General features: G+C 33.6%; 1 protein-coding gene across 1 annotated transcript in view; it reads right to left on the bottom strand.

The window, feature by feature from the left end:
- Window positions 1–4,926: 4,926 nt before the first annotated feature.
- The window catches only part of LOC145247502 (nondiscriminating glutamyl-tRNA synthetase EARS2, mitochondrial-like), a 56,006-nt gene continuing 33,504 nt past the window's right edge, over window positions 4,927–27,428 (bottom strand). The window contains exons 10-14 of the mRNA XM_080109314.1: window positions 23,488–23,595; window positions 22,629–22,786; window positions 16,253–16,322; window positions 12,311–12,574; window positions 4,927–5,155 (exon numbers count right to left, since the gene is read on the bottom strand). Coding sequence (XP_079965440.1) covers window positions 5,021–5,155; window positions 12,311–12,574; window positions 16,253–16,322; window positions 22,629–22,786; window positions 23,488–23,595 — 735 coding nt within the window. The 3' untranslated portion in view covers window positions 4,927–5,020. The remainder of the gene's footprint in view (window positions 5,156–12,310; window positions 12,575–16,252; window positions 16,323–22,628; window positions 22,787–23,487; window positions 23,596–27,428) is intronic.

Genomic DNA, 27,428 nt, shown 5'->3' with positions numbered 1-27,428 from the left:
TTACACCTGGGGATCTCTACTGGGTACTGGGTAAGGGTGGGACTTTTAAACCATGTCTAGGAGTAAGAGACTAGTAGCAGATGCATCAGCCAAAATGTGACAAGAATACTCCATAAATGGGTGAATGGTGGCTTTGTAGAGGTAAAGGATACTTTCAGGCATTATTTACTTTCTAGCATGGTAAAGAGAGCCCACCTTCCTTGCAGCAATGCTCTTAATGTATCTGCTCCAGTTCATGTTCCCTGTGATATGCAAATGCTCCCCTTTTATTTTTTTCTCCTGTATATTTATATGCAGGATATATTTTTCCTTACTCGTACTCTCTTTTGTGAGTTATTTTTTTTTCTCCTTCAATATGTTTTCTATATATATATTTATATATATCCCTCCCCCTTCTCTCTTGTACATATTTATTTGATGGCAATTCTCATTTTCATCTTATTTTTAAACTTCTTCCTCTTCCTTTCTTTTTTAAAATCAAAATGCCATTTTACACCCCAGATGAAGGAAGACGTCTTGGGTTAAAAGGAACTCTTTTCTGTTATTTATAAATTTTGTACCTCCAACAAACTCTCTCTCTCTCTCTATATATATATATATAAATAAATATAAAGAATTAATAAACATATTTAATTTTCAAAAAGGAGACACAAATTAAGTGGATTGTCCTTAATCTTGGGAGTTTCAAAAGAAATACTTTCCTTCTCACCAGAGGGTAGGAGTTAGCAAAATGCGGAATCGGATTTTACTTGCAAAATATATAACAAAACTACAAATAAGCCAAAGAGCTTACTTAGTAAAAGTTAAAAAATAAAAAGTGAAGCAGAGGGAATGGGGGTAAAAGGAAAAATAATTTCACGTGAATGGATGGTCGAGTGAAGAGTAGAATATCCAATAACAGTAAAATCCAAGAAAAGTTGGTAAAAATCTGGTATCCACAAGTAAAAATCCAAAGCAATCGCGTTACTGGAAGATATTTTGATGTCATCGAAAAGTCAGAATTCTGTGAAATAATTCACAAATGGGTACAAGGAAAAAAGAGTGAGTTCAAAATATTATTAAAAGAAATAGAAGTGTGTGTGAGAGAACACCTCTCAACCTCAACGAATTTTTGATCTACAGACTTGAAATTTGGTATATAGGGTATTCAGACATGTGGAAAACTTTTTAATCGGTTGTCATTCAGAAAAAGGGCTAAGGGGTCAAAATTGAAAAATTGGTACGTGGAGTCATCGTTTTTTGTTTTTTTTATCTGTTTGTCAACTGTTTCATGAATGCGCATGCACGAATAGTTTATATGACAGATTCTTTATGCTAAAAATAAGTAGGTTTGAAAATACTTTTTAAAGATCGTTTCAAGCTGGCCTAATGGTTATCGTACTTGACTCACTGTCTTTAGGTTTTGGTTTTGATCTCAGCTCGAGTATTTTTTTTTTTTTACTTACAAGAAGTGAACTGTTTAGAAAAAAACAATACTCGTATGCACATGTCTCAGTTTCTGTATGAATGTAAAAATAAAATATAATTACTTTTAATAATTACTTCTTTTTTTTATTATACTCTTTAATCTACAATAGCGCATATTATTTTGTGTGTCACATTTACATATTTTTTTTCTTCCGAGTGACTATTGTTTAATTGTTATGACCTTCCATTTCTGGTAATAAATAATTTTACAAAGAATTCTTCATAAGTTTTGGTTACGGTTTCGATTATAGCTGAAAGAACTCAAATTATATATACCTATATTTCTTTTTTTTTCGTAAGTTTGGATTTTAGTTTTGGTTTCGATACAAGCTATTGCACCCAAGTCATATGGATATCTTTTTTTTATTTTTGAAATCATAACTTTATAATATATAGGAATCGATAGAAAATGGACTTTATAATAATATATACGAAATCTGCATAAATTAAAATATTATATTTAAGCGTATTTTACAACCGGGTTACGCTGGGAATCCCTGCTAGTTTAGATAAATACTTTTGCAGTTTTAACAAGAGCTACAATAATATCAGGGTGTCTCCATTTATGCAGAACATCCACAGAATACCAACATCAATATAATTACATATGAAAGAGTGCGCTGTGGAATTTCCACAGGTCCCAGTAGTAAATTCTTAATTTCTTTCAGAAAAAAATTCTTAACCACATAATCTCTTGAACATCAATAAAAAATGCCAGTGCAAAATAAAATAATATGCAAACTTAAAAAAAAAAAAAAAAAAAAAAAAAATCTGGACTGATTCTTACAGGGAAGTTATTTTCTTGTGTGCCCAAAAGAATTATCTCCCTTTGTTAATCATGAGTTTATTTGTCATATAACCAATGTACAAATACAAAAGATTTGTCAAAAAGAATCTTACATCAAGTAATGTAACATTACATGTTATTTAATACTAAATTATTTGTTACTAGCAGGGACACCCAATGTTGCCCAGGATTGAATGAGGATCGCTCCACACTTCCAATACTTTTATTGGCATCGAATTGGGTAAACTCACCCATTTTTCAATCAAATCCATTGATTGCCTGCTCTAGTCAGGACGGTGCACCGGGAGGAAGCTTCACATATCTTCCTTGCAGTGACTTAGTCTACATTGAATTATAGAGAACCTGTTGTTAATTTTATAAAAATTATATAATCGCTTGAATTTAAGTTTAAAATGCAAACATCAAGTGTCATTGTTTAATTGCACTTTAAACAAAAACATTCATTTCGAACGCACCCCTGTCTTATCAAAGAACCTACTGTTGATTTTACACGCTGGGCTCTTCTACTTTATGTGGTGATAAAACTGTATAAGGGTGTTAACTTTGGTCAAAATTGGACTATTTTCCTTTTTTAATTGGATTTTTTGATTATCGATACATATCGAAGACATTCCGATACAAAACTTATCTAAGAAAATTCCCAGACACATGAAATTTAAAATAAAATAGCCAGCCGTTTCAGAGTCTGTAGACAAAGTGTTTTTTATATATAAGTAGAGGTAGTTTATTATTATTATTACTAAATATAAATTTTCGAAGCTGATAATTATTAGAGAATTTTATTTTTTTCATGTCTTCATTTTCAAATACCTCCACCAGGTTTTTCAAATTAAAATCGTTACTTTTGCTTGATTCATAAAAGAAAAAATATCTGTTGATTTGCTTCATTCCGCTTTAAAAATAATTGGTTGATTAAGTCCTAGGCACAGTATAAATCGTTCATCACTTTTTTATTTGTGAACTTGTTTCCTCATCTTTATAGTTGTTGTTTAACTGTATCCTCATTAATTATTGGCTTCCATAGTTGTTGTCATGTCACTGCGTTTTGGCCAACTAATCCTCTGGCCTTCTTTGGGTAGGATTGAAGCCACTATCTTCAGAAAATGCTCACCTGGAACCGTAGAGATTCAATACCTTTATCCACTGCGCCGTGAGCCCTGAAAGGCAACGAAAGTTAGACTTTTTAGTCTTAACAGTCCGCAAATCTAATATGTCTGTCTGTCTCCATATTTTCAAACTATCTCTTCTGAAACTAAAAGTCACAGAGCGGCATTAGGGCTTCAAATAATTGGTATCTACTGAATTGTCATATTGCAGTAATGAACATATTCAAAAATTAGTTTTCAAAGAAATTAGCAATTTTAACTTGCATAATAACTGAAGAGGGCACATATTAGCAGGGGAGGTAATTCATTTTTAAAAACTGTCAAAAACTTAGGCCAATGCAAACTACTGAGTCATTTCCCTTGTGTTTACGGCACACATAACAAAACTAAGATGGCGAAATCATTTTTTCGTTGAATCATGGAAATACATAACTAATTTTGACATGACAATTAAGTAGATAACATTGCTTTTGGTTGAAATTGACAAAAAAAAAAAAAGGTAAGTTTTTTGAGAATTGTTCAAATTAAAATACTTGTGGCTCTTTTGTATCATTTACACAAGAAAAAAAAATTATTTGGCACCCCCTCCCCCACTTAAAATATATATTACTCATGTTCCCCTCTTACAAAACATATCGCCACTTGGAGGTAATAGGCTACTATTTAGGACCATGTCCAGGAAAGATTAACAAGATATTTGTTTATGTTACATTTAAACTTCTGCATATCAGTACAGCCAGGGAAGCAGGCAGCAAGAAGTGAATTCAAAAGTCTAGCTGTTCGAGGGAAGAAACTATTAGAATAGAAAGCTTTCTGGCATTTAGGGACAACAACAGTGAAGGGGTGAGATCTTATTGCTAAGCGGGGTTTGTTGGGATATGTACGTCGAGGGGGAACAAGTGAAACAAGTTCATCAGAACACATTCCATTAAAATATTTGTAAATAGGCACAGTGATGCAACATTGTGGTGATGAGACAGGGGCTGGAGCTTAGTTGATAAAGCGTATCCGTTTTGAACTGAAGATCTCTGAAAAAAAATATTTCATTTAATTTGATCGAGTATTTTTTTTTTTTTTTTTTTTTACAGCGGAAAAACACGTTCATATGAGAGCGCGTTGAAGTCAGCCATAATGAAATTTGTTGAACACGCCACGGGGAGATAACTCCAGTTAAAGCGCCAACACTCCCTCCCCATCTTTAATTCTAGCTTTTCTTCCTAAAAATCGAACCTTTTGCTCGGTATCATAACAAATTGTTTTTTTTTTTTTTTTTTTTGCTATAAAAAAAAACTACTTGATGAAATTAAGTGAAATATTTTTTCAGCGAACTTCGTTTCATAACGAATACGTGAAATATAACCTTTTTTTTTTTTTTTTCGATATTTTCATTTTTTAATGTCTTGATTAAACTGTACAAGTACCAAGAATTCTTATAAACAAAAAAGGGAGACAATTAAGATAACATTACTTTTTAGTTGAAATTCAATTTTGCGATTTTCGTTATTATTCCAAACAAATACTGAAATAATTTTTCTCCAGAACAGATTTCTTTCTACAATTCAAGGTTTATTGCAATGGTCAACTTGTTCCAAAGTTGTTTATGTTCAAATGTAAATGTCTTTTTTTTTTTTTTTTTTTATCACAAATCATTCCATTTCTTGTCAACAGAACTGTTCTTCTTTATTTCTTCAATCCGTTGATGACACAACTTTAGTCTTTCGATTGTCCGCTTGGGACCAAGGAGATAAATCATTTCCCCAACCCCAGGGCCTTCCTGGGAAAAAAAAAAAAAAAATGATACAAGTATTATTCAATTTTACTAAACAACTACATGAATTGAAAACTTACCAGCAACATCCTAAAAATAAACTCTAAAAATTCAATCACATTTTTTGTTCAAAACGAGGCTTGAGATGAGAAATTAACAAAATTGTGAAAATAATGCTCATGTGACCTACCACTTATAATTACCGCATGTAAAACCATTTTTTTTGTGCTTATAGAGCAAATTCACTCCTGGATGCAACTTTTAGATAAAAAAGCAAAAACAAAATTTCAACATTTATTCTACACTACATACACGGCCACTTTGCGATTGAGAGCCATGTAATGTTTGGATGCCAAATTCTATTAGCAGATGGCTTTTATACTCTCTGACACAACAAAGTATGTAAATACCTCCGCTGGAAGGTCTGCGGAGGAATATGGCTTGATAGACTATCAAACATTTGGAAGTATAAACTTTCACAGATAACATCAAATGGAAAGATGACAATGTTCTTTGGCAAAGTCATGTAGGTAGGCAGAAAACAATGCCATCAATTCAGACATTGTTATCTATATATATAAAAGTGAAAATGTATGTATGTTTGGATGTCTGCTAAAAACTTTTGACAGACGCAACAAAAATTCACAAACTTGGTATCACATCGAACCTCCATCCTTTGCTTGAAAAATTGGCCAAAACTTTTTCACCCCGAAATCGACAATTTTGACAGGGAAGGGGGGGGGTCAACAAAAACGGTCCTCTCGTGACAATGACCGATTCTACGCATGCATCAGATGACATTGTGACCTTATTTACTTTAAATAGTTGAAAAACCAAAGAAACTTAATGTACGTCGCTTTAGCTCAGTTGGTTAAGGCCTTGGTTCATTATCTAAACGTTTTGGGTTCGAATCGTGGTGTGAGATTTTTTTTTTTTTTTTTTTTTAATTTTAATATCGAAACAGGCTTATTTAAGCCATTTTTGACGTGTTCGTTTTTCTGTTTTCATCGTTCGTTTATCTTACGTTAGTTTTTTTTGTGTTTTTTTTTTTGCTTAAGTGTTAGCGTTGTTTTCTTTTTTTACTTCGCTTATAACAAACAAACCTACATCGTCGTTGTAATGCACCTGTCAATTTGGTTCTTAAATAAATTCAAACATCTTTCACTAACTCATTCTGGCTGGCCGATTTATTTTCAAACTTCGCCTCAGGGCTTTGGGTTTGATCAATGTGGAAATATTATTTCCTTATATCAGAAGACAATTGCTATTCAATTTGGACAAGTGGAGCTGTTTCCTCCTACCCCCAACATCTTGGGGAAAAAAAAGAAAAAGCGTTCCTGCACTAAATGAAATGCTACCCCGCAGTCAAAAGTTGACCTCATTAAGTCATTAAAACGTGAACCTGCTAATTTAAGTAATTAAATAAATTCAAATGTGTTTCCGTTAGCATCTCGCGGTGGCCCAATGGTTAACGTCGCACTCTTTTTTTGTCACACTTTAATTTCCAACTTTGCCTCAAGGGTTCGGGTTCGATCCTCATACTTACCTACCAAAACATTTTTTTTTTATTCACCCCCCCCCCCCAGGAGTTTTGATTTACCCAAAACCACACACACCTCCAAACACCCGGGCAACGCCGGGTACCCCTCGCTAGTCTATAATATAAATCTCACCTGTCTCTTTGTATGTATGTATGTATGTCTGTCTGCCTAAAACTTTCGACAGAGGCGACGGATTTTTACAAGATCAGTACCATTTTGAAGCTCGACCTTTTGGATGACAAATATCGAAAAATTGGTTAAAACATTAATTCCTTAACCCTCAATTAGGCACTTTTCTTCAGGGAGGGGTCGCTTTTTTTCACTGATATTTTCGAAAGTCATCGTCTCTTTTCAATTGTCTAACCTTAATTTAAACCTATTTCAGTTCTGGTTTCGTGATGGGCGCAACAGCTAACGTGTCACTTTTTTTTTTTTTTCTTCCTTTGCGGTACGGGTTCGAGCCTGCCTGCCTACTAAAAAATTTTTTTTTTTTTTTGCTCATCACACAACTCCAAACACCTGGGCAACGCCGGGCACTCAGGCTGGTCTGGAATAAATCTGAAAGGACAGTGCTCATTATTGATATAACTTTTCGAAATGATTATGGCTTTAATAAAGCCAAATAGGAAAAGATAAAATATCAGGACCTTTTATTCATTTTGTTTTATAACTTGGATCTTTTTTATTTTGTGTTTTTTGAGGATGAACTTATTGAAAATTGTTCTGCTAGTTTATAATGTTTTCCTTGTTGGTGATTTTAATGTTGTTGCATATTAAGTGTTTGATTAGGTTCTTCTTGTTCTTCCCTGATATTTTCCTGACCCATACTTTTTTGGTTTTAGTGTTTTCATTTTTTTTTTTTTTTTTTTTTTGATATATAGTTTTTTTTTTTTGATACATAGTTTTTTTTTTTTTTGATACATAGTTTTTTTTTTTTTTGATACATAGTTTTTTTTTTTTTTGATACATAGTTTTTTTTTTTTTTGATACATAGTTTTTTTGTTTTTTTTTGATACATAGTTTTTTTGTTTTTTTTTGATACATAGTTTTTTTGTTTTTTTTTTGATACATAGTTTTTTTGTTTTTTTTTTGATACATAGTTTTTTTTTTTTTTTTGATACATAGTTTTTTTGTTTTTTTTGATACATAGTTTTTTTTTTTTGTTTTTTTTTTATACATAGTTTTTCCATTTTGATTTTTTAGTTTTCCGTGCTTTTGCTCTGCTATTTTTGTTTATGTCCAAATTTTGTTTTGTCGGATTATTTTTGAATTTTCTAAAGTTGACACTTCTTATTCTTATGGCTTTTTTGCATTCTTTATTGAACCATGGTTTGTTATATTTTGGGTGTAGAGTTTTTTGGTATTTTCTCTTCTGCAATGGAAAGTAGCCTATTGATGAAATGTTCCAAATTTTGGGTATTAATCAATGTTGGCACGCGTTTTTTCCCCAATTTGCTTTTTGTATGTACCAGTGGGACATTTTGCCGTTTAATTTGAGATTCTTGTTTTCCAGTATAATTGGGAAGTGGTCATTTCCACATATATCGTCATGTATTCTCCAGCTATGGTCCATGTATATGGTTGCGTCACATAACGTTAGGTCTATTGCTGATAGTGTTTCTGTTGCTGGATAGAGGTACGTGTTCCCTTTGTTATTGAGTAAACATAATTGGTTTTGGTTGATTACATTTTCAATGATTTGGCCTCTTTTGTAGTGTTTTTTTATTGCCCCATAGTTTGTTATAATTATTAAAGTCGCCCATCACTAAAAAAGGTTTTGGTAGTTGGATTATTTATGAGTAATGATGTTTTGTTTATGTAATTGTAATGTTTTATATTAATTCCCTCATTTTCTTTTAACTGTGTTTCGTGTAGGCAAATTATTGCAGGACGAACGGTTTTGATGAGGAGTATTATTTCTTCAATATTAATTTTTAGGCCTCATATTCCATTGAGGTATTTTATTAGCCATGGTTTATATTTCATTTTCTTGTTTTGGATTGTTGATGTTAATGTCAACTTTTATGGTTTCAGTAGTTTCTTGCTTATTATTTTTTTTAGTTTGTGATGTGTTGGACGGGGTTCTTGCTTTGTTTCATTTTCTTTTTTTTTAAATTTAAAAAAAAAAAATTTTTTTTAATTTTTTTTTATTGATTCTTTCTGGGACCGGTGATTTTTTGTTTCCGGATGTGCTAGGGGTTTGTGTTTTTGTTTGGTCTGATGTTATTGTTTTTTGTTTTGATTTATTTGATCCTTGTTTTGGTTTATTTCAGGGTAGGTGTTCACGTTTGTGGTATCTGTGATTGTAAGTTTTATTTCCGTTATGAATTTTTGCCAATCATTAATTTTTCAACGAGTAGGTCATTTTTTTTTTTCTTTAAATTTGTGCATAACTTGTCTCCCATATATTTATCTACATTTTTCTTGCTTCAGGGAATGAAATGTTTTGTTTTTGTTTTACCATTATATTTTCTTTTTTTCATATATTGTAGATTCTTGCATAGTTATGGCGGTCTTCTCAACAGTTTTAACATTTGCATCTGTTTGTTCATATATTTGTGTTATCCCTTTTGGAGTATTGGATGTAGATGTATAATGTTTCTGTTCTTTTAAATAGATACTCTTTTTATGTAAATTAAGCCTTGCGATTTTAGTTCCATTTATATTTTTTCAATTGAACAACTGGATAGTTCTTTGTTTCGAATAACATCCTTTGATGTATTCATTTTTCCATAGGTTTTCATTTTTTTTGTTGTGGAATTTTTTCATTTTTAGTTGGACATCAGCATATTTTTTTTTTTCCTACTTACATTTCTTAAATTTAGATTTGGGTGTTATTTTTGTAAAAGTTATACTTTTTATGTAGAAAATTAAAATGTAAATAGTTTTGTCAATGGGGTGTTGTCTACTGCTTCCAAAATAATGAATCTCGGGAAGTTTTCCTTATGTTCAGTGTTCGAATTGGACTCGGTGTGAGGTCTCTTGGTTCATTTTATGTTTTTTTTTTTTTCATTGTCCCTGTTCTCCACCCACCGCAGAGTCCAATTTAATGGGAAATATAAGGAGGGAAACCCATTCATCCTCGTAGGACAGAGATATAGGCATGGTATACTTGTATTAGTAGTTTCACAAGCACTTGTTCTTCCTTCTTGTTTCACTGCCCAAGAAAATCTAGAACTGCCGCCTTCTAATTCAGTAGTTAGAATATGTTTTTTTTTTTTTTTACATGGGCATCACCACTTATCAAGGCCTAGAGGCCCCTCGAGGATAAGGGTTAAAGAGTGTACAGTAGTCAGTTTGACAATATAGTAACCGTTAGTAATGGAGATTTAGTAAATTTGTTAAGTGGAACAGCTTATCAAGAATTTGTTTACGTTAGACTTGTAGTCAACTGGAAAGCAGGAAAACGGAAAACAGTTCCACAGGCATGCAGTTCTAAGAAAGAAGTTTTGTTCATGGAATCTACGTTTAGGTTTAGGCACAAGTAAAGAGTGTGTGGGGGGGGGAAATTATTGATAGTGTTTTCTGCTAGACGGGTGTTTCTTGTGAAAGTTTGGTGAGGGGGGGGGGCATAGATTGAAGTTTTTGTGATACTTGTGTGTTTATGTGGATGTTGATTTTCTCTTCTGAATTATTCTTGACATGACCAGCTGATTGATCGGATTGGGCTTCTCTGACCGCCCGTCTAACTCAGGTAAGGGCCAAAGTGGTGTGTTGCAGGGCCAGGTCCTCTTTGTACCTAGGTCTAAGTCTTCTCAACCACCAGGATCCCATTCCAAAACATCACGGATCACCACCCATGGCCAACAGGTGGCCCTATTGAGGGACTTTTACTCTTTGTAGGGGGGGACAGTCAGCATATTTTGATGCCCTACTGACTGGGTCAGAAAAGGAGGATAAAAAGTAGGGATAGGGGAAACGTTTTTGTTTTTTTTTGCTTTGCAGAACAACATTGTTTTATGCAGAAGAACATGATGCTATCACGTGGAGTGGAAAGATTTTGACAAAAATTCTAAACCCAACTGAGCAGCTTCATCTTAAATTGTTCCCATTGACTGATAAGGCATCTATTAAGCCAATAAAATCTGCAACATTTAAATCTTGTAGGATTTAAGTGGAACAATGCCTTTCAATAAAACTGCACTTTATTTCGAAATAAACACAATTTCAATTAACATTTGTTTTAAGTATTTTATTATTTACTAACAGGACCAGTGTACAGGAAGTTGACATGAAGCTGGAACAGATTAGTAAAAAAGATCCCTCCCCGCAAAAACAATTGAAACTGTGGTTACCTAGCGCATTTATCTTATTTGATTTAAGTGGAACAATGCCTTTCAATAAAACTGCACTTCATTTAGTTATAAACACAAATTCAATTAACATTCATTTGCTTTTTATTTTATTATTTAAAAAGTTTCTTAAAAATAAAATAATGGTTGATATTATTGACAATGGTGGTCGTTAATAGTAAAAAACAAAAAATGGGGTAAAATTAATGATCACTTCTTTTTAAATCATAATCATCATCATATAAGAATCCAAAAGGTTCTATTGTTGGCATTGGTTTCTTTGATATTTTTCTAGTTAGAATTCTTTCTAGAAAGACATATAGGATTATGGGAGGGACCATGAGAAGATTGCCAACATCCTAAGTAGTGTTGGGACGATTAATCGGAATCGGGAATTGGAAAAATCAGAAAAATTTGTGCCTATTTCCCAATGCCAATTTTGTTTAAAGCAAAATCTTCCATTGCTGGTAGTAATGATAAAATAAATTTTTATTGATTTATTAAAATCTACGGATCATCTCTCCGCACACATAACCGCGTCAGGCGATGTGCACTTTGTCCAATGAAAACATTGTAATAAAGTTTAGTTCCGCCATTAATCTCTTTATGACCTGAATTGTGATGATTAAAAAAATATTTGTTGATTTTAGTTAGTTTAAAAGGGTAATCTTCCATTGCTGGTCATAATATATATTCATTAATTTTGATGTACCAGTAAGGTTAAAATCTAGAGACCCCACACCATCCACCTTCACAAATGTTTTTACATTTGAGAAAATATGTGCATATTTAACATTGGAATTGGTAATTATATCAGAATTACGAAAAATATTGGAATCGTCCCATCGCTAATCCTAAGTGAAAGCGATTTTTGTGGAACGAACGAATTCGAACTTTGGACACCCAGGTCGTCAGTCCATGTTGTTAACCACTTGACCAGCGTCACCTCCAACTTCCTTTTGAAAGAACATATTAAAGTCAATGTGTGACACACGCATTCATAAATGTATAGGGAGACGTATGCAGTAGTTTAGACTTCAACAGTATGGTGGCCACGTTAAAAGAATGGATGAGAGTTCTTGCGTTAGTAGATGTAGAACAGTTGAGCTGGCAGGGTCAGTTGGCATGGGAAGGCCAATGAAAATATGTGATGAATTGATAAAAATGAACTTCAGAAAAAGAGGGATAAATAAAGACCTGGGCAGAGATAGGCTAGTTTGGAAATCAGTTTCTTTAAATTAGTCATCACGTCATGATGATTTGACAAAATTTTTTTTTTTCTTCATATCAACAGTGAGACCCCCCCTCCCCAACCCCAGCCTTCTTACCTTTTTTCCGGTGATGGCAACCCGTAAAAGGTGCATGTACAGTTGGTATCGGATCTTCAAAATCTTGGAATGGTTCCGTAACAATTTAGAAATGTCTTCTCCGGCATTGGACGTGACATTGTCCAAGAGGTTAATGGTTGATTGCAGAAGACTGGTGGCATCAAAAGTGGCAGACGCAAGAGTCTGAACAGATTCGGCCGGCGGATCCAACCACAGGAATCGGAATTCGGGAAGCAACAGATCCTCGAGTTTGTAGATTCGTTCCTAGAAACAAATTTCGTAAACGAAGACGGAGAAAAAAATGATGGATTAAAATCATGACACTTTCAATGAAAAAAAAAAAAAAACTCATTTTATAGCAGTGGGAGAGGTGGTGGTGGTGGTGGTTTTGGAAAAGTGATCTGCAGAAATTCCACGAAACCTCTTACAATTAAGAAGAAGGTCTCAATAACTCTCCCTTTTATTTTGTCCTCACATTCCATGAGCGATGTTCCTGACAAAGGGAGAAGAATTGCCGTTTTCTAAATCAAATCCATCTAGCTAACATTTATTATTTGTTAGTTTTTGACCTTAAAGTATTATTTTATCTTTTTAAATTTTAACTATTTAAATCAGATAACTTCATGCTTTGTCTGGAGTGATTTCGATTAAAAAAAAAAATCGTTCTTTTTTCTATTATAGCTTATTTAATCAAAAATATTTCTGAAATTAGGTTTTGTTATTAGAGGTCTAATATAATAATATAATAGCAAAACTCTTGATCTTGCTTGTTACCATGCACACTACATGATCCGAGAATCTCTTAACCCTCTAGAGCCGTAAGGCCAGTGCATTATTTCATGCGGCATGCCTTGGGCAAGAATAGCCTGGCGGCACCCACCTCTCTTCAGGCTTAAAAGCACATACAGCATCTGGTTTTACAAAATAGCCACCCATTTTAGCACTGACCAGGCTCAATGTTGCTTAACTTTGGAGATCTAATGGGAATTGGTGTGTAAATATAATTATACTGTATACAACTACATCAAACCAAAAAGGAGGGAAAAAATTATAAGGTTTTATCTATCTTTCGAGGCATAGATTGTCTACTACACAAACCATTTAGAGCCCTGGTTCGTCTAGTATATATTTATCAAATTCCAAACTGGTACTTCACTTTATTATATATATTAATGGCCTGGCAAAGCCACAAGTGAGACGACCAAAGCAGCAAAACTGAAGCTGGTCTGCCAAGACACTATATACACAAATGTAAGCAAATGTTAGCATATTTTATTGGCTTGAAAATATAGGCTCTTTTTCACCAATTGTCATAAAATTTTAACCATAGAACAGTATTATAATTTTCAAAAAGCCTGCAAATTTTCATATAAACAAGCTGCGCATGCGTGATTCCCCCTCTTGTGCTGCATGTGAGATGACGCCACAAAAAAATAGTGAAGAAATAATGAATGTGAGAAGTGTGAAGGGCCAACGTTGCCTTCACATTTTCGCCAAGTTTCAGAAAAATCTAACGGATGGGACAAAAGTTATGGGGTAAAAAGTGTCATTTTTTGCAATTTGGAGGCATTTGTGACTCCTTTTGAGCTCCTGGGAATGCCAAATCCCAGTGAAAATGGACAAACAGTGCAGTTTCACGCCTTAAGACATGTATATTTGAATTCAGCACCATGGAAAACCAATATATAGACAAAATATCAAGTTTTTGAGTAATATGAAAAAAGAGCTCCAAAAAAGCATGTTTTTTAGCCCTAAAAGTTCCACAGGGATGCGAACCAGAATTTTGCCGGGGTCACCCATACTGAATTTATATTAAAAACAATGGGCTCCACATTTTGGCCAAGTTTCAGGAAAATCTAATGGATGGATCAATCGCAATGGGGCAAAAAGTATAATTTTTGGCCATTTTTGACCTCTTTTGAGCCCTGGAGACGCCAAATTTCAGTGTAAATGGATAACAATGTCGTTTCATGCTTTTAACACATGTATATTTGAGTTGACCACCATGAAAAACCACTATATAGTCAGACATATCAAGTTTTTGTTGAGAAATATGAAAAAAAAGAGCCACAAAAAGGGGCGTAATTTAGCAGTAAAAGTTCCCGGGGATGCAAACCAGAATTTTACCAAGGTCACCCATACTGGATTTATATTAAGAACAATGGGCTCCACATTTTGGCCAAGTTTAAAAAAAATCTAAAGGATGGAACAAAAGTTATGGGGCAAAACGTGTCATTTTTGTCCATTTTGACCTCTTTTGAGCCCCTGGGGATGCAATGGGAACTTTTGCAAAAAAAAATTTATTACTGTGCACATCTATTTCATGAAATACAATTTGTGGCAAAATTTCAGAAAAAAAACTCATGGACGGTTATCTGGCAATCGTCCAGAATAAGGACGCTACTGAAAACATAGGTCCCTCTCCGATAAATCAGGGGACCAATACACACACATACACACATACATACATGTGGTAGCTTTCTCCAGTACTGACGGACTATGGATATCCACTGTAAGAGTGTCTGCACGTAGAAGTTTTGTGGCAGGCATTGTAAAATCTTGAACCACACCTCTCATGAGTTAGCGTTGTTAAATACTAGTGGCAAATGGAGATTCAGGATAAGCAAATCGGACATACAATACCTAGAATTTCCATACCGTCACTCATTTGGTACTAGCCAGACTTAACATTGCTTAACTTCAATGACCTGATGAGAACCGGTGTGTCAACGTGTTTATGCCTTATATACACACACACATACAATATATTTATACACACACATATGCATACAGTATATGTATATATATATATATATATATATATACACACACACACACAAAGGATATATTGAAGAGAAATCAATAAAGTGCTCGATCATAAGAATGCGAGAACTAAACTACAAACAATTTAAATAAAAACTAAATGCCACATATTCAAGAGATTTATCATGGTTTTATTGACGCAGGTAGACCTTTACTATTTAGAAAACGGCATTTAACATTTTATGCATATGTTTTAATATAGTTATGTATTACTACTGAAATACTTAGAAATACATTTATCAAGTACACTTAAACAAGCTACTAATGACTGAAAGTATCCTATACCTCTATAAGGCCACCATTCGCCCATGTATGGAGTATTGTTGTTATATTTGGGCTGGTGCATCTGCTACTAGTCTCTCGCTCCTAGACAAGGTTCAAAAGAGAGTCACTAACCTGATAGGTCCTGAACTGTCATCTAAGCTTCAGCCTCTGTCCCATCTACAAGTAATTTAACGGTGAATACTCCGATGAACTGCAAGCACGTGCCCTCTCGACGTAAATACCCCTGACAAACCCGACAAGCAGCTGAATCCCACCTCTTCACAGTAGAGATCCCTAGATGTAAGAGCCTTCTACTCCAATAGTTTCTTCCTCAGAACTGCTAGACTTTGGAATTCCCTTCCAGGTCCCTGCTTCCCCAACTGTACTGACATGCAGAAGTTCAAGTGTAACGTGAACCAACATCTTGCTGCCCAACTCCCCACATAGTCCTCCTGTAGCTTATCCCCCTGATAGTAGCCCCCTACATCAAAGTAGCAATGTGCCTTGTTTGGGGTGAAAATGTAAAAAAAAAATAAAACATAATAAAAATCTAACAAATGAGTCCTTGATTAACACAAATTTAATTCAGTAAAAGTTAACCGAATTAATCTCATACAGGAACCATCACGTTCGTCTAATATAACCAGGGCAGGTGGTATATTTTATTGGGGAGGCATCAGGTAGTAAGGATCACCTAAGATTATGTTCCTGCCCTTTTATCTTGTCTGTCTGATAATCACAGGAATCTTTCTGATTTTGTCTTATTCGGACTATTATGGGGAAAATTCTGTTTTTTTTTTTTTTTTTACAAACCCACAACAAAACTGGCGTTTCAGAAAGAAGAACAAATCTTACCTTTGACCAATCAAGAACGTTTTGCAAGAAATCACCTTGAAGGTACCTCATTTCAGAATTCTTCAGCAGGCTGAAATTTAAAAGAAAATTTGGTTATTATCATGACATAATAGATGACCCTATTTAATTGTCTGTGTACAAGGGCAAAGTTAGACAGTTTCTAATAAGGAGAGGCATAAAAATCCTGGATAGTCTCGTTGCCTCACTGAGGGATACAACATCTTCAAATATGGAAGGTGATGGTGGTTAATGGCACAAACTGACGACCTGGGTGTCCCAAGTTCAAATCCTGTTCGTTCCACAAAAATCACTTTCACTTAAGACGTTGGCAACCTTCATGTGGTCCCTTTCGTAAGTATCTGATGTCGTTCTAGAAAAATTTCTGACTAGAAAAATATCTGGGAAACCAATGCTAACAATAGAATCTTTGGATTCATACGATATGATGATCATCAAATATCATTTGACTTCCATCCATCATCATCATCATTTAAAAAAAAAAATAGAAAAAAGAAATGAAGAAAAAAGAAAAAATATAGAAAAAAAGAAAAAAGAAAAGAAAAAATATAGAAAAAAATAGAAATGAAAAAAAATAGGAAAAAGAAAAAAATGAAAAAAGAAAAGAAAAAAATAGAAAAAATATAGAAAAAATAGAAATGAAAAAAAAAATGAAAAAAAAAAGAAAAAAAAATAGAAATGAAAAAAGAAAAGAAAAAATAGAAATGAAAAAATAGAAATGAAAAAAGAAATGAAAAAAACTAGAAAAGAAAAAATATAGAAAAAAAATAGAAATGAAAAAGAAATGAAAAAAAAAGAAAAAAATATAGAAAAAAAAATAGAAATGAAAAAAGAAAAGAAATCAGTTTTCATTCAATACCTTCAACGTGAGGTTGGGCAGATCCATGTTCTGCCAAAAAACTTAACAGAAAAATCGATGAAAACACACCTTGATTTAAAGAAGGGAGTTTTAAAGTTTATGAAATCAAAAATCAAAAAAAAAAAAAATGCCATTTTGCATAGATCAGATATAAACTTTTTTTTTACAATAACAAAGTAGGTTATTAATTCAATACATAACCTTATAAGAAACTAGCAAGAAGACATGGCGTTGCCCGGGATTGAATGTTCTTTTTCACTACATTTGTAACACCATATGACTTTCTTTGTTTATACCCCTTTTTGTTTCATCCCCTAATATAATTGGAACCGCTTGTGAATTTAATATTCCCTTGACATTTCCTCCTTCAAAGGAATCCAGTTCAACCCGCCTATGATGAATGTCATACGACAACAAAATAATTGGAAAACGCTTAAATGTTAAAAACTTTCTAAATTAGTGTCTTAATTACATATACATATATATATATATATATATATATATAATTATTACTACTATTTTTTTAACCCCTACATACACTAGTACTTCATCAGTGCAGAGAGTCACAATTACCATCGGATGGGATATTCAAACCCGGCCCCAACAACATCTCTAATTCTATTAGCAAGAAACAAGCCACTCGGCCAACATTAATTGCAGCGAGAATATAGTTGAAATTAATCTATATATATATATAAAAGCGAAAATGTATGTGTGTATGTATGTACGCTTTTCCTCGATGTCCACAAAAGGCTTCTTTCAAAGAAGCGCTTGCTCGCTTCACAACTTCTTAAAACTTTTTATATCATCTATAAATTGTAATATCTCAGAGTTACCCACGGAGCTCGCCTGTCTATTTAATTTTATTGACTTTCAAACGTTAATTATTCGACATTTCCCGCATCGGCACGCGTTACATTCGGTTTTCGGTATAAAAAAAAAGCGAAACTCAACTCTAATCACAGGCCAAAAGCCAGTTGTCTCAAGAGAGCTAAGTAACGTTTGTTCAATGTCGACTTCGTCATATCAGACTGTAGCTTTCATTTCGCTCCTCCTAATAAACAGGGAGTGGATTTTTAAAAACAAACAAACCGATTTATTCACCTCATTCAAAACTGTCCTGCACAAAATAACTGCTGAATACCTATCGCCGTCACGTCAATCAAAAATGCACACCTGTTTTTTTTAAAAACATTTTACTATTTTCCAACTGCACGTCGTGAAGGCTTCGTTTTTTTTTCACATTTTCCGTTTTTTTCCACATACCCCGAAAAACACCCGGGCAACGCCGGGTACCCCTCGCTAGTCTATATATATAAAAGCGAAAATGTGTGCTTGTATGTATGTGTGTTTGTATGTCTTGCAAAAACTTTCCACACGGGTCACGGATTTTCGCCAGATCGGTATCATTTTAAACTTCCAACCTTCGCCAGACAAATATCGAAAAATTGGCCAAAAACGTTAATTTTTTCATCAGCAGTTTCCTACAGAGGGAGGGTCAGCAAAAACCGTCCTCTCATGACGAGTTCGGTTCTATGCATGCGCAAATGACGTCGGAACCTGATTTAGTTTAAAGATTTAAAAAAGCGACACAATTTCAGTGACGTTGTCTTAGCTCAGTTGCTTAGAGCACGGCCTCATTAGCTAAATGTTTTGGGTTCGAATCGTGGTGTGAGATTTTTTTTTTTTCGATTTTTAAAATTTTAATATTGAAACAGGCACACACACAATTTAATCAATTTTTCACGTGTTTTCTTTTTTTTTTTGTTTTTATTTTTCAGACTTTTTAAAGAAGTTTTAACGTTCGTTTTTCTGTTTTCTTTTTTTGTTTTTTAGTTTAGTTTTTTTTTCGCTTATTCTTATGTTTTGATTAACACCCCACCCCCACCCGAGCACACACATGTACAAACACTCGGGCAACGCTGGGTAACCCCCTGCTAGTATTTATATAAATCGTAAATGTCATTCAAGAAGGCCGAGAGTGATTGTGTAATTTTAACATCATGATCACACACGTGTATGTGTATAAGTATATATATATATATATATATATATATATAATGAATTACAAAAGTCTACATTCCAAATTTCATGATGTTGACCATCTTACAATGTATTCCTTTAATTCAGTTGACATTTATAATTCTTGACACACACACACACACACATATATATATATATATATATATATATATATATATATATATATATATATGGTTTGAATTTCATTAAAATCGGATATACATATGTGGAAGTTTCAAAGAGGTTCCATTCCCATGGCTGACTTAAAAGTAAAGATATTCAACACACAGACGGTAACAATTGGATTCAGGAACCATTCATTTCTAGCGTCTCCCCCATAAATTTTATACATATGATTCAAACTTCATTGAAATAAAATATATTTTAAGTTTTAAAGAGGGTAGTATACTCTTGTAGTCCCCTTAGAGGATACACTTAGAGGTTCAGGAACACTTCCATTGATTTATTTGGTAAATATAATACACTCTCATGTAGAGTCTTCAGCCTACACTTTTTACTAGAAAACTTGTTAAGGCCATAAAATGATCAAAGGGAGCTAACTCTTTTTCTGTAAAATGCAGAGTTGGAATTTTCACGTCCTTCACATAAGAGAGGAGAGTGGTCATTTTTTAGAGCAACAGCAGCAGATTTAAATGAGACCTACAGAACTGAAATTAAATCATAAATAATAGAATTGGAAGAACCCCTTTTCAGCTTACAATTAACAGGGACCATTTGTAACAGAAACAAACAAATCACACACACACACACACATTGAATTTATATATATGTACTAGCAGGGGTACCCGGCGTTGCCCAGGTGTTTAGAGTGGGTGTGTTGGGGGGGGGGGGTAAATCCAAACAAAAAAATAAGCGAAGTAATAACCCTGTCTAAATATTATAAAAAAAAAGCAAACAAACAAACGTGATGCAAACGAACGATGTTAAAATTTTTTAAAATCAAAAAAACAAAAACTAAAAAAAGAAAACGCGAACGTGATGGAAAAACAAAATAAAACAAACGTGAAGCAAAATGAACGATGTTAAAACTTCTTTAAAAAAATCTGAAAAATTAAATTAAAAAAAACAGTGAATGCGAAAAATGGCATAAATAACCCTGCTTCAATATTAAAATTGTAGGGGAGTGTGTTGGGGGAATAGATGGAAACTAAAAGTAATAACCCTGTTTAAATATTAAAAAAACGAACAAAAACAGTGAAAAAAGTTTTGGGAGGGAGGTAGGCTCGAACCCAAAGCCTTGAGGTTAATAGTCTGATGACATAGCATAACAAAAGAGTTGAAAATAAACGTTTAAAAACCCAGTTGGTTTTCTAGGTTAACTATCACGCCATAGCAGTAGTAGAGAAAACAAATTCACATGAATTTCGTAAGAGAAAAGTGGCTGAAATAAAAGATTTTTGCCATGTTGTTTCGTAATTGTTAGATATTATCATCTTGGTAGCATATAATCCTACATATTATTATCTAGAACCTATATACACAGTTTTAAGCGATAGTAATGACCCCGGGAGCGTGTGCGAGAAAAGCCTTTTGAAGACATACACAAAATGGTCACACACATTTTGCCTTTTATATATATAGATATATATAGACTAGCAGGAGGTACCCGGCGTTGCTCAGGTGTTTAGAGGTGTGTGTGCTTTTGGGTAAATCAAAACAAAAGAATAAGTGAAGTAATAACCCTAAAACTTCTTAAAAATCGTTGCCCGGGTGTATGTGTTGGGGGGGGGGTTAAAAAAAGTTTTGGTTGGTAAGTAGGAAGGATCGAACCCGAAGCCTTGAAGCGAAATTATAAAATAAAGTTTGAAAAAAAAACGTGCGACGTTAACCGCTCGGCCAGCAAGAAATAGTAACGGAATCATGTTTGAATTTATTTAAGTATTAAGAATTGACAGGTGCCCACACTTAATGACTTAATGAGGTCAAATATTAGTAGCGGAGTTTGCTTTCACTGTGGGGCAGTTTTTATTTACTGCGGGGCAGTGTTTTTTTTTGTTTCCCCAACATGTTGGGGGAGAGGGGGGAAAACCAGCTCCCCATAAAAAGGAGATTGCCAAATTGAATAGCAATTTTCTGATATAAGGAGAAACTGATTGTTTTTGGACGTTCCCGGTGATCGTGCCGGGAACGATGCTGTCTTAAGCTTCGATTAGTTTCGCTTTTATATGAAAAAGCCGAATCAACATGCGGCGATCCAAAAATGTGGAATATTTAACGTTTCAAAGTCGGGCAAATTAAATAGACGGGCAACCCCCGTTGTTAACTCGTAGATATTATGATTTAGACTTGATATAAAAAGTTTTAAGAATGAGCGACCCCCCCCCCCCCGAGAATCTGCCGGAAAAAAGCCTTTTGCAGACATACACAAAAACAAACAAACACACATTTTCGCTTTTATATATATAGATTTTATATTTTAATTTAATGTAATTACTAATTATAAAATTAAAATTTTCTGTGCCCCCCCCCCCCATCCCTTGTACGCCCTCCATATTTTTAAAATTTGATCCCTGAAAAATATTGCAAGGAAACATTGAACTATAATTGGTGCTTATACAGATATGCACTCATGGCGGCAATTAAAAGTAAAGAAAATACAGTAGAACCCCGAGATATGTTTTTTTTTTTAAGTTATGATGTGGAATACAATGTTTTTCTGGCCTTTGGTTATAGTATTTGCCCCCACCTTACGGTGTTATTTATAATGTTATTTGATTATATACTGTGCTGTATTTTGTTACTAATTTTTAATATGTTCTGCATACAATTTGGCTTAGACCTGCCATATGGTGATTGCACCAACCTTGAAATGGATTAATGCCGTATCCCAGTGTTTTACTGTACAGAAATGTCTGTATGATGTATGTATCGGTCATGGGATGAAGATGAAAAATTCCAAAAATCATGTAATTTGATCAAGTAGTTTTTTTTATTATTATTATTCAAGAAAATTAAATTTTACTGTTTCAATGTGGGTGAAAAAAGCGATCACTGAATCAATGGACAAGGGCAGACAACTCTTATGCATGTGGAAATTGTAAAAGTAATCACTGATTACCCTCTCTTATCACATTCTTTAGTAAAACATGGCCGCGTCTGTCACTTATCGGTAAAAATGGCAAATTTGTTTTTTCATAATGAAAAAAAGAATTACTTGATCAATTTTTGTGATTTTTGGAATATGCAATCTTCATTCCGTGACAAGTAGGTACAATATAAAGAGTTTTTCTTCAGTTTTGTTTATCATTATAAGTGCTAATCTGAACAAGCACCCTGTAAGCACTATAAACGTTTTAAACAATTTAAAGTCCATTTTCGTGTAACAAAGTAAAATATTTACTTGTTTCTTCTTGATACAAAATGAACATTTTTCAATTTTGACAAACCGTTTTGGAAATTATTCAAACCATGCGTTCAATTTATCAACTTAAGAAAAAAAATTTAAATATCACTTACTCTTCTCCATATTTCTGAATTAATAATGTGCGAGCCTGTTCGAGCAGAAGATATCGTTGGGAGCCTTGCAACTTTTGAACCAGAACTTCCCGGTTAAAAATGTCGATCCGATCCAATTCCAAACGACCAGGAGTTTTCTTTAGTTTTGGCAGAGAAAACTTTAAAAAAAAAAAAAAAAAAAAAGAAAAAAACAATAAAACACATGAAAAATTGTTTTTAATAAGCAAAACATTTAAAAAATAAGTAGAAAAAAAAAAGTCGCTGAAATAATTTAATGGAATGCAATTTAAAACTCAAGTGTGACAGATCAACCAACAGACAGCGTCTCTTATACAGAGGATTGGACTCATCTTAAAAAAAGATGAACATATTTTATTTGAGCATATAGGGATTATATTGGCATGGTTTCCAGTCGTCCTGGACTACTCCTTGCCACTGAACATAAACAGTGCCGATTCAGGAGAGGTGTGGTCGGTGATTGTGTAACCCTTGCCTCAGAATTACATGCACAACTACCATTACAGGGGGTATCCATTGTCTCTTGAGACTGAACGGAGGCATCGATAGGGATAAAAAATGTTAAATAAGTAGAAGAAAAGTGAACAAAAAAAATCACGGAAATAATTTCAAACATAAGTGTGACAGACCAACCAACAGACAGTACCTTTTATATGGATGATTGGACCCATCTTAAAAAAGATGAATATATTTCATTTGCACATATAAGGATAAAAAAATGTTATATCAAACTGAAGAGTAACCGACCAGCAAAGCATCGCATAGTTGCATCTCCAAACAAAACAACTGCCAGGAGGGTCAAAGGTCAGGCTGAAATTAATTATTCTGATTATTCCGTTACCTTTTCTATTAAGTCTGGGAGTGTCATTCCAGCCGTTTGGTCAGTGCCGAATCCTCCCCCAACATGGCAGATGAATGCGAGAAGACTTTCAGGATAATAACCTTTATTCTGAAAAAAAAAAAAAAAAAATAATAATAAGTTTTTTTTTTTTTTAATTTTTAATTACTGAATCAAATATATACAGTATCTACCCATCTTTGCTAAAAATTAAAAAATGTAGTCCACCCATGGAAGCGTTAATCTATCTATCTATATCTATAAAAGTGAACGTGTCTGTGTGTGTGTCTGTGTACATTTCCCTACGCAATAACTCTGTCAATTTTTAGTCTACAGACTCGAAATTTGATATACAGGGTACTGAAATTTGGAAAAATTTATATGATCGGTTTTTGGCCAGAAATTTGTCTTTTAAGGGGTCAAAGTTCAACGATTTGACCTTTGAGAACTCTACCAAACTCCTCCAACAATTTTGGATCTAAACACTTTAAATCTAGGATATAAGTTTCTTGGACATGAATCTAACTTAATAACTTGATTTGAGTCCAAAACAATAAATGTTAAGTGGTCAAAAAAGGAGTCAAAGTTAAAAAAAAAATTTGACCTCTGCGGTCTCTTCCAAATTACTCAGACAATTTCTGGTCTAAATATTTGAAATTTGACATAAAGGGTATTCAGAGATAGGGCAAGCTTTTTCATCGGTTTGGATTGAAAATTTTTAGTTATCAATATATAAATGTATGTATGTTTGTATGTTTGCATGTCTGCCTAAAACTTTTGACAGAGGCGAAGGATTTTACCAAGATCAGTATCGTTTTAAAGTTCGACCTTTCATACGACAAATATCAAAAAATTGGCTAGAAACATTAATATCTTCACCTTCAACTAGGCACTTTTCTATAGGGGGGGGTCACTTTTTTTGCCAATATTTTTTAAAGTTATCCTCTCCATTAGATTATCTAGCCTTAATTTTAAAAAATGTCGCTTCCAGTGGTTGTAACAGCCTAAACGTCAGGTTTTAACGCGTTCTTTTCCTCCTTTGCGGTACGGGTTCGAGCCTGCCTTCCTACTACCACTTTTTTTTTTGCTCAACATACATATCCAAACAACCGGGCAATGCCGGGCTGAAATGCTAGTATATCTAGAAAAGTGAGAATATATGTGTGTGTGTGTGTGTGTGTGTGTGAGGACGCTTCTCAACTTATATACTCAACAAATTTTTGATCTGTGACAAGAATTGTGGACCCGAACAACGTCAGGTTGTCTTGCTGTTGGGTTAGGAAGATGTCTGGGTGGTCCTTTTAACACGAGTTGAGAAGATTTCACATAGCACTTCAGTTTTATTCGGAAGAGGGGGGAGGGGTTGGTTGGTTGGTTGGTTTATTGGTGTTTTACGGCATATCAACCACTGTGGGTCATTTAATGCCAAACCATTGATTGATTTTAGACAGTTTTTTTTTTTTTTTTTTAATTTTGGTTTATACAAATTTTTAATTATTATATTGTTTTGTGTTTTTAAACTTTTGGTTGCTTTCAGAGTTTTATCAGCATTATTTATAATAATTTGAAAAGTTGTATTTTTTTTAAATATTTGATGATCTGGTGTGGTGTTATCTTATGAAACAGTTCTTTGATTTCATTTGCTATATAATATTTGTCTCTAGTAGATTTGTATTTCCGGCATTCTGTTAATATGTTTTATTGTCATTTGTTGATTACAGAATGTGCATTTCGTTTTTTCTGTTGCTTCAATTAAGTGTGAATGTGTTAGTTTGGTGTGTCCAATTCTAATTCTGTTTAGAACGATGTTTTCTTTTCGTCCTCTCATTACTATTTTATTTTGTTTTTTGATTGTAGGTTGGTGTTCATGCAATTTATTTTGGGTGCATGTATCCCATTCTGCTTGCCACTTAATTTTGTTGTATTCTATTATTTTTTTTTTGAAATCTGTGTATGGTATTTTGATGTTTCTTATATTTTAATATATAGCTTCTTTGGCTAGTTTATCAACTTTTTCATTGCCTGGTATACCAACATGGCTTGGTATCCAGGCTAGGATAATCTTTTTCCCTTTTTCGCTAATTTCATTGTATTCATTCATTATGTCGATTATGTAAGGGTGTTCGAGTTCTTCTCCTTTTAGAGCTAAGATGCATGACAAAGAGTCAATGTATATAATAAACTTTTTCCCATTATTGTTTTTTATAAGTTCAAGTGCCATTTTGATTGCCTGTAGTTCCGCTGTATATATTGATGCATCAATGGGAAGTCTTGTTTGGAGATGGATCTGTCCATCGGTACATGCTGCACTTGTTCCTTTTGTTGTTTTGGATCCATCTGTGTATATTTCTTTGTATTCTAAATATTTTTCTCTAAGCTCACCAAAGTGGCTTCTATTTATTAAGTTGTTTGTATTATTTTTCTTGTATTTAGTGAGGGTTAGATCAGTTTTTGGATTTTTTAAGGTCCATGGTGGTCTGTTACTTACTGTGTGTGCGATTATGATATTAGGTTCTTTATTAATTTGAGTTATTGTGTTTTTGATACGATGTCCAAAGGAGGGTATGTTTTTTGGTTTGCTGGTATAGAAGTTTGTATATTGCAGGTTGAAAGTTTTTTCATATGTTGGATTGTTTGGATTACTTTGTAGTTTTATTGCATATTGTAGTGTTAATTTCTGCCATCTTAAATGTAGAGGAGGTTCTTTGGCTTCTATGTATAGGCTTTCCATGGGTGATGTTCGGTATGCTCCCAGACTAAGTCTTAATCCTTGGTTTTGTATAGTTTTTAATTTTTGGAGATAAGATTTACAGGTAGAGCTGTATATGATGCATCCATAATCTAATTTTGATCGAATATGTGCATGATATATTTTTAGCATTGTGTCTTGATCTGCTCCCCAGTTTGTTTTAGATATTATTTTTAAGATTTTTAATGCTTTTAGGCATCTTTGCTTTAGATCATTGATATGTGCATTAAAGTTTAGTTTCTTGTCTAGTATGACACCTAAAAATTTTGTGTGTTGTACTACTGGGATTGGATTTCCCTGTATTTGGAGTTGTGGGTCTGGATGATATTTTTTCTTTCTACAGAAATGGACACAAACAGTTTTATCTTTGGCTAGCTTGAATCCATTTTTGTCAGTCCATTTTTCTATTTTGTTCAAACTATGTTGTATTTTTTTTTCTATTGTAGACATATTTTGAGCAGAATAGGCAATTGAAAAGTCATCTACAAATAGTGACTTTTCAAATCCTGTGTCGACCGCTTGTACTATTTCATTCATTTTTATTAGGAATAATGTGATGGATAATACACTTCCCTGTGGTACTCCTGTTTCTTGTTCATATTGGTCTGATAGTGTATTTCCTTGTCGCACTTTATAATATCTGTGAGATAAGAAGTTATGTATGAACTTTGCCATATTTCCTCTTATCCCCATATTATGGATATCTTTTGAAATTCCATATCTCCATGCTGTGTCGTATGCCTTTTGGATGTCAAAAAAGACAGCCACCACATGGTGTCCACGCACAAAACCGTCTCGAATGAAGGATTCCAGTCGTACTATTTGATCATTCGTACTTTGTTTTTGTCGATATCCACTCTGGTATTTCGATAGAAGGTTATTTTTTTCCAGGTACCACATTAAGCGGTAGTTGATCATTCTTTCTATAGTTTTGGAAAGACAGCTGGTAAGGGCTATAGGCCTGTAACTAGTAGGGTTAGCTGGGTTTTTATTCGGTTTGACAATTGGTATAATGGTGGATTCAAACCAGGATTCTGGTATGTCTCCAGTTTCCCATATTTTATTATATATGTTAAGTAGTATTTTGAGAGATGTTTTTGGTAATTTCTTTAGGAATTGGTAATGTATGTCATCTGGGCCTGGAGTCGTATTTCTGCTTTTGTTTATTGCTCTTTTCAATTCTTTTATGCTGAAT

Source organism: Euprymna scolopes, chromosome 25, assembly GCF_053919585.1.
Source record: "Euprymna scolopes isolate OS-2025 chromosome 25, ASM5391958v1, whole genome shotgun sequence".
Taxonomy (NCBI): domain Eukaryota; kingdom Metazoa; phylum Mollusca; class Cephalopoda; order Sepiida; family Sepiolidae; genus Euprymna; species Euprymna scolopes.
This window is presented reverse-complemented; position numbering and strand designations above follow the sequence as displayed.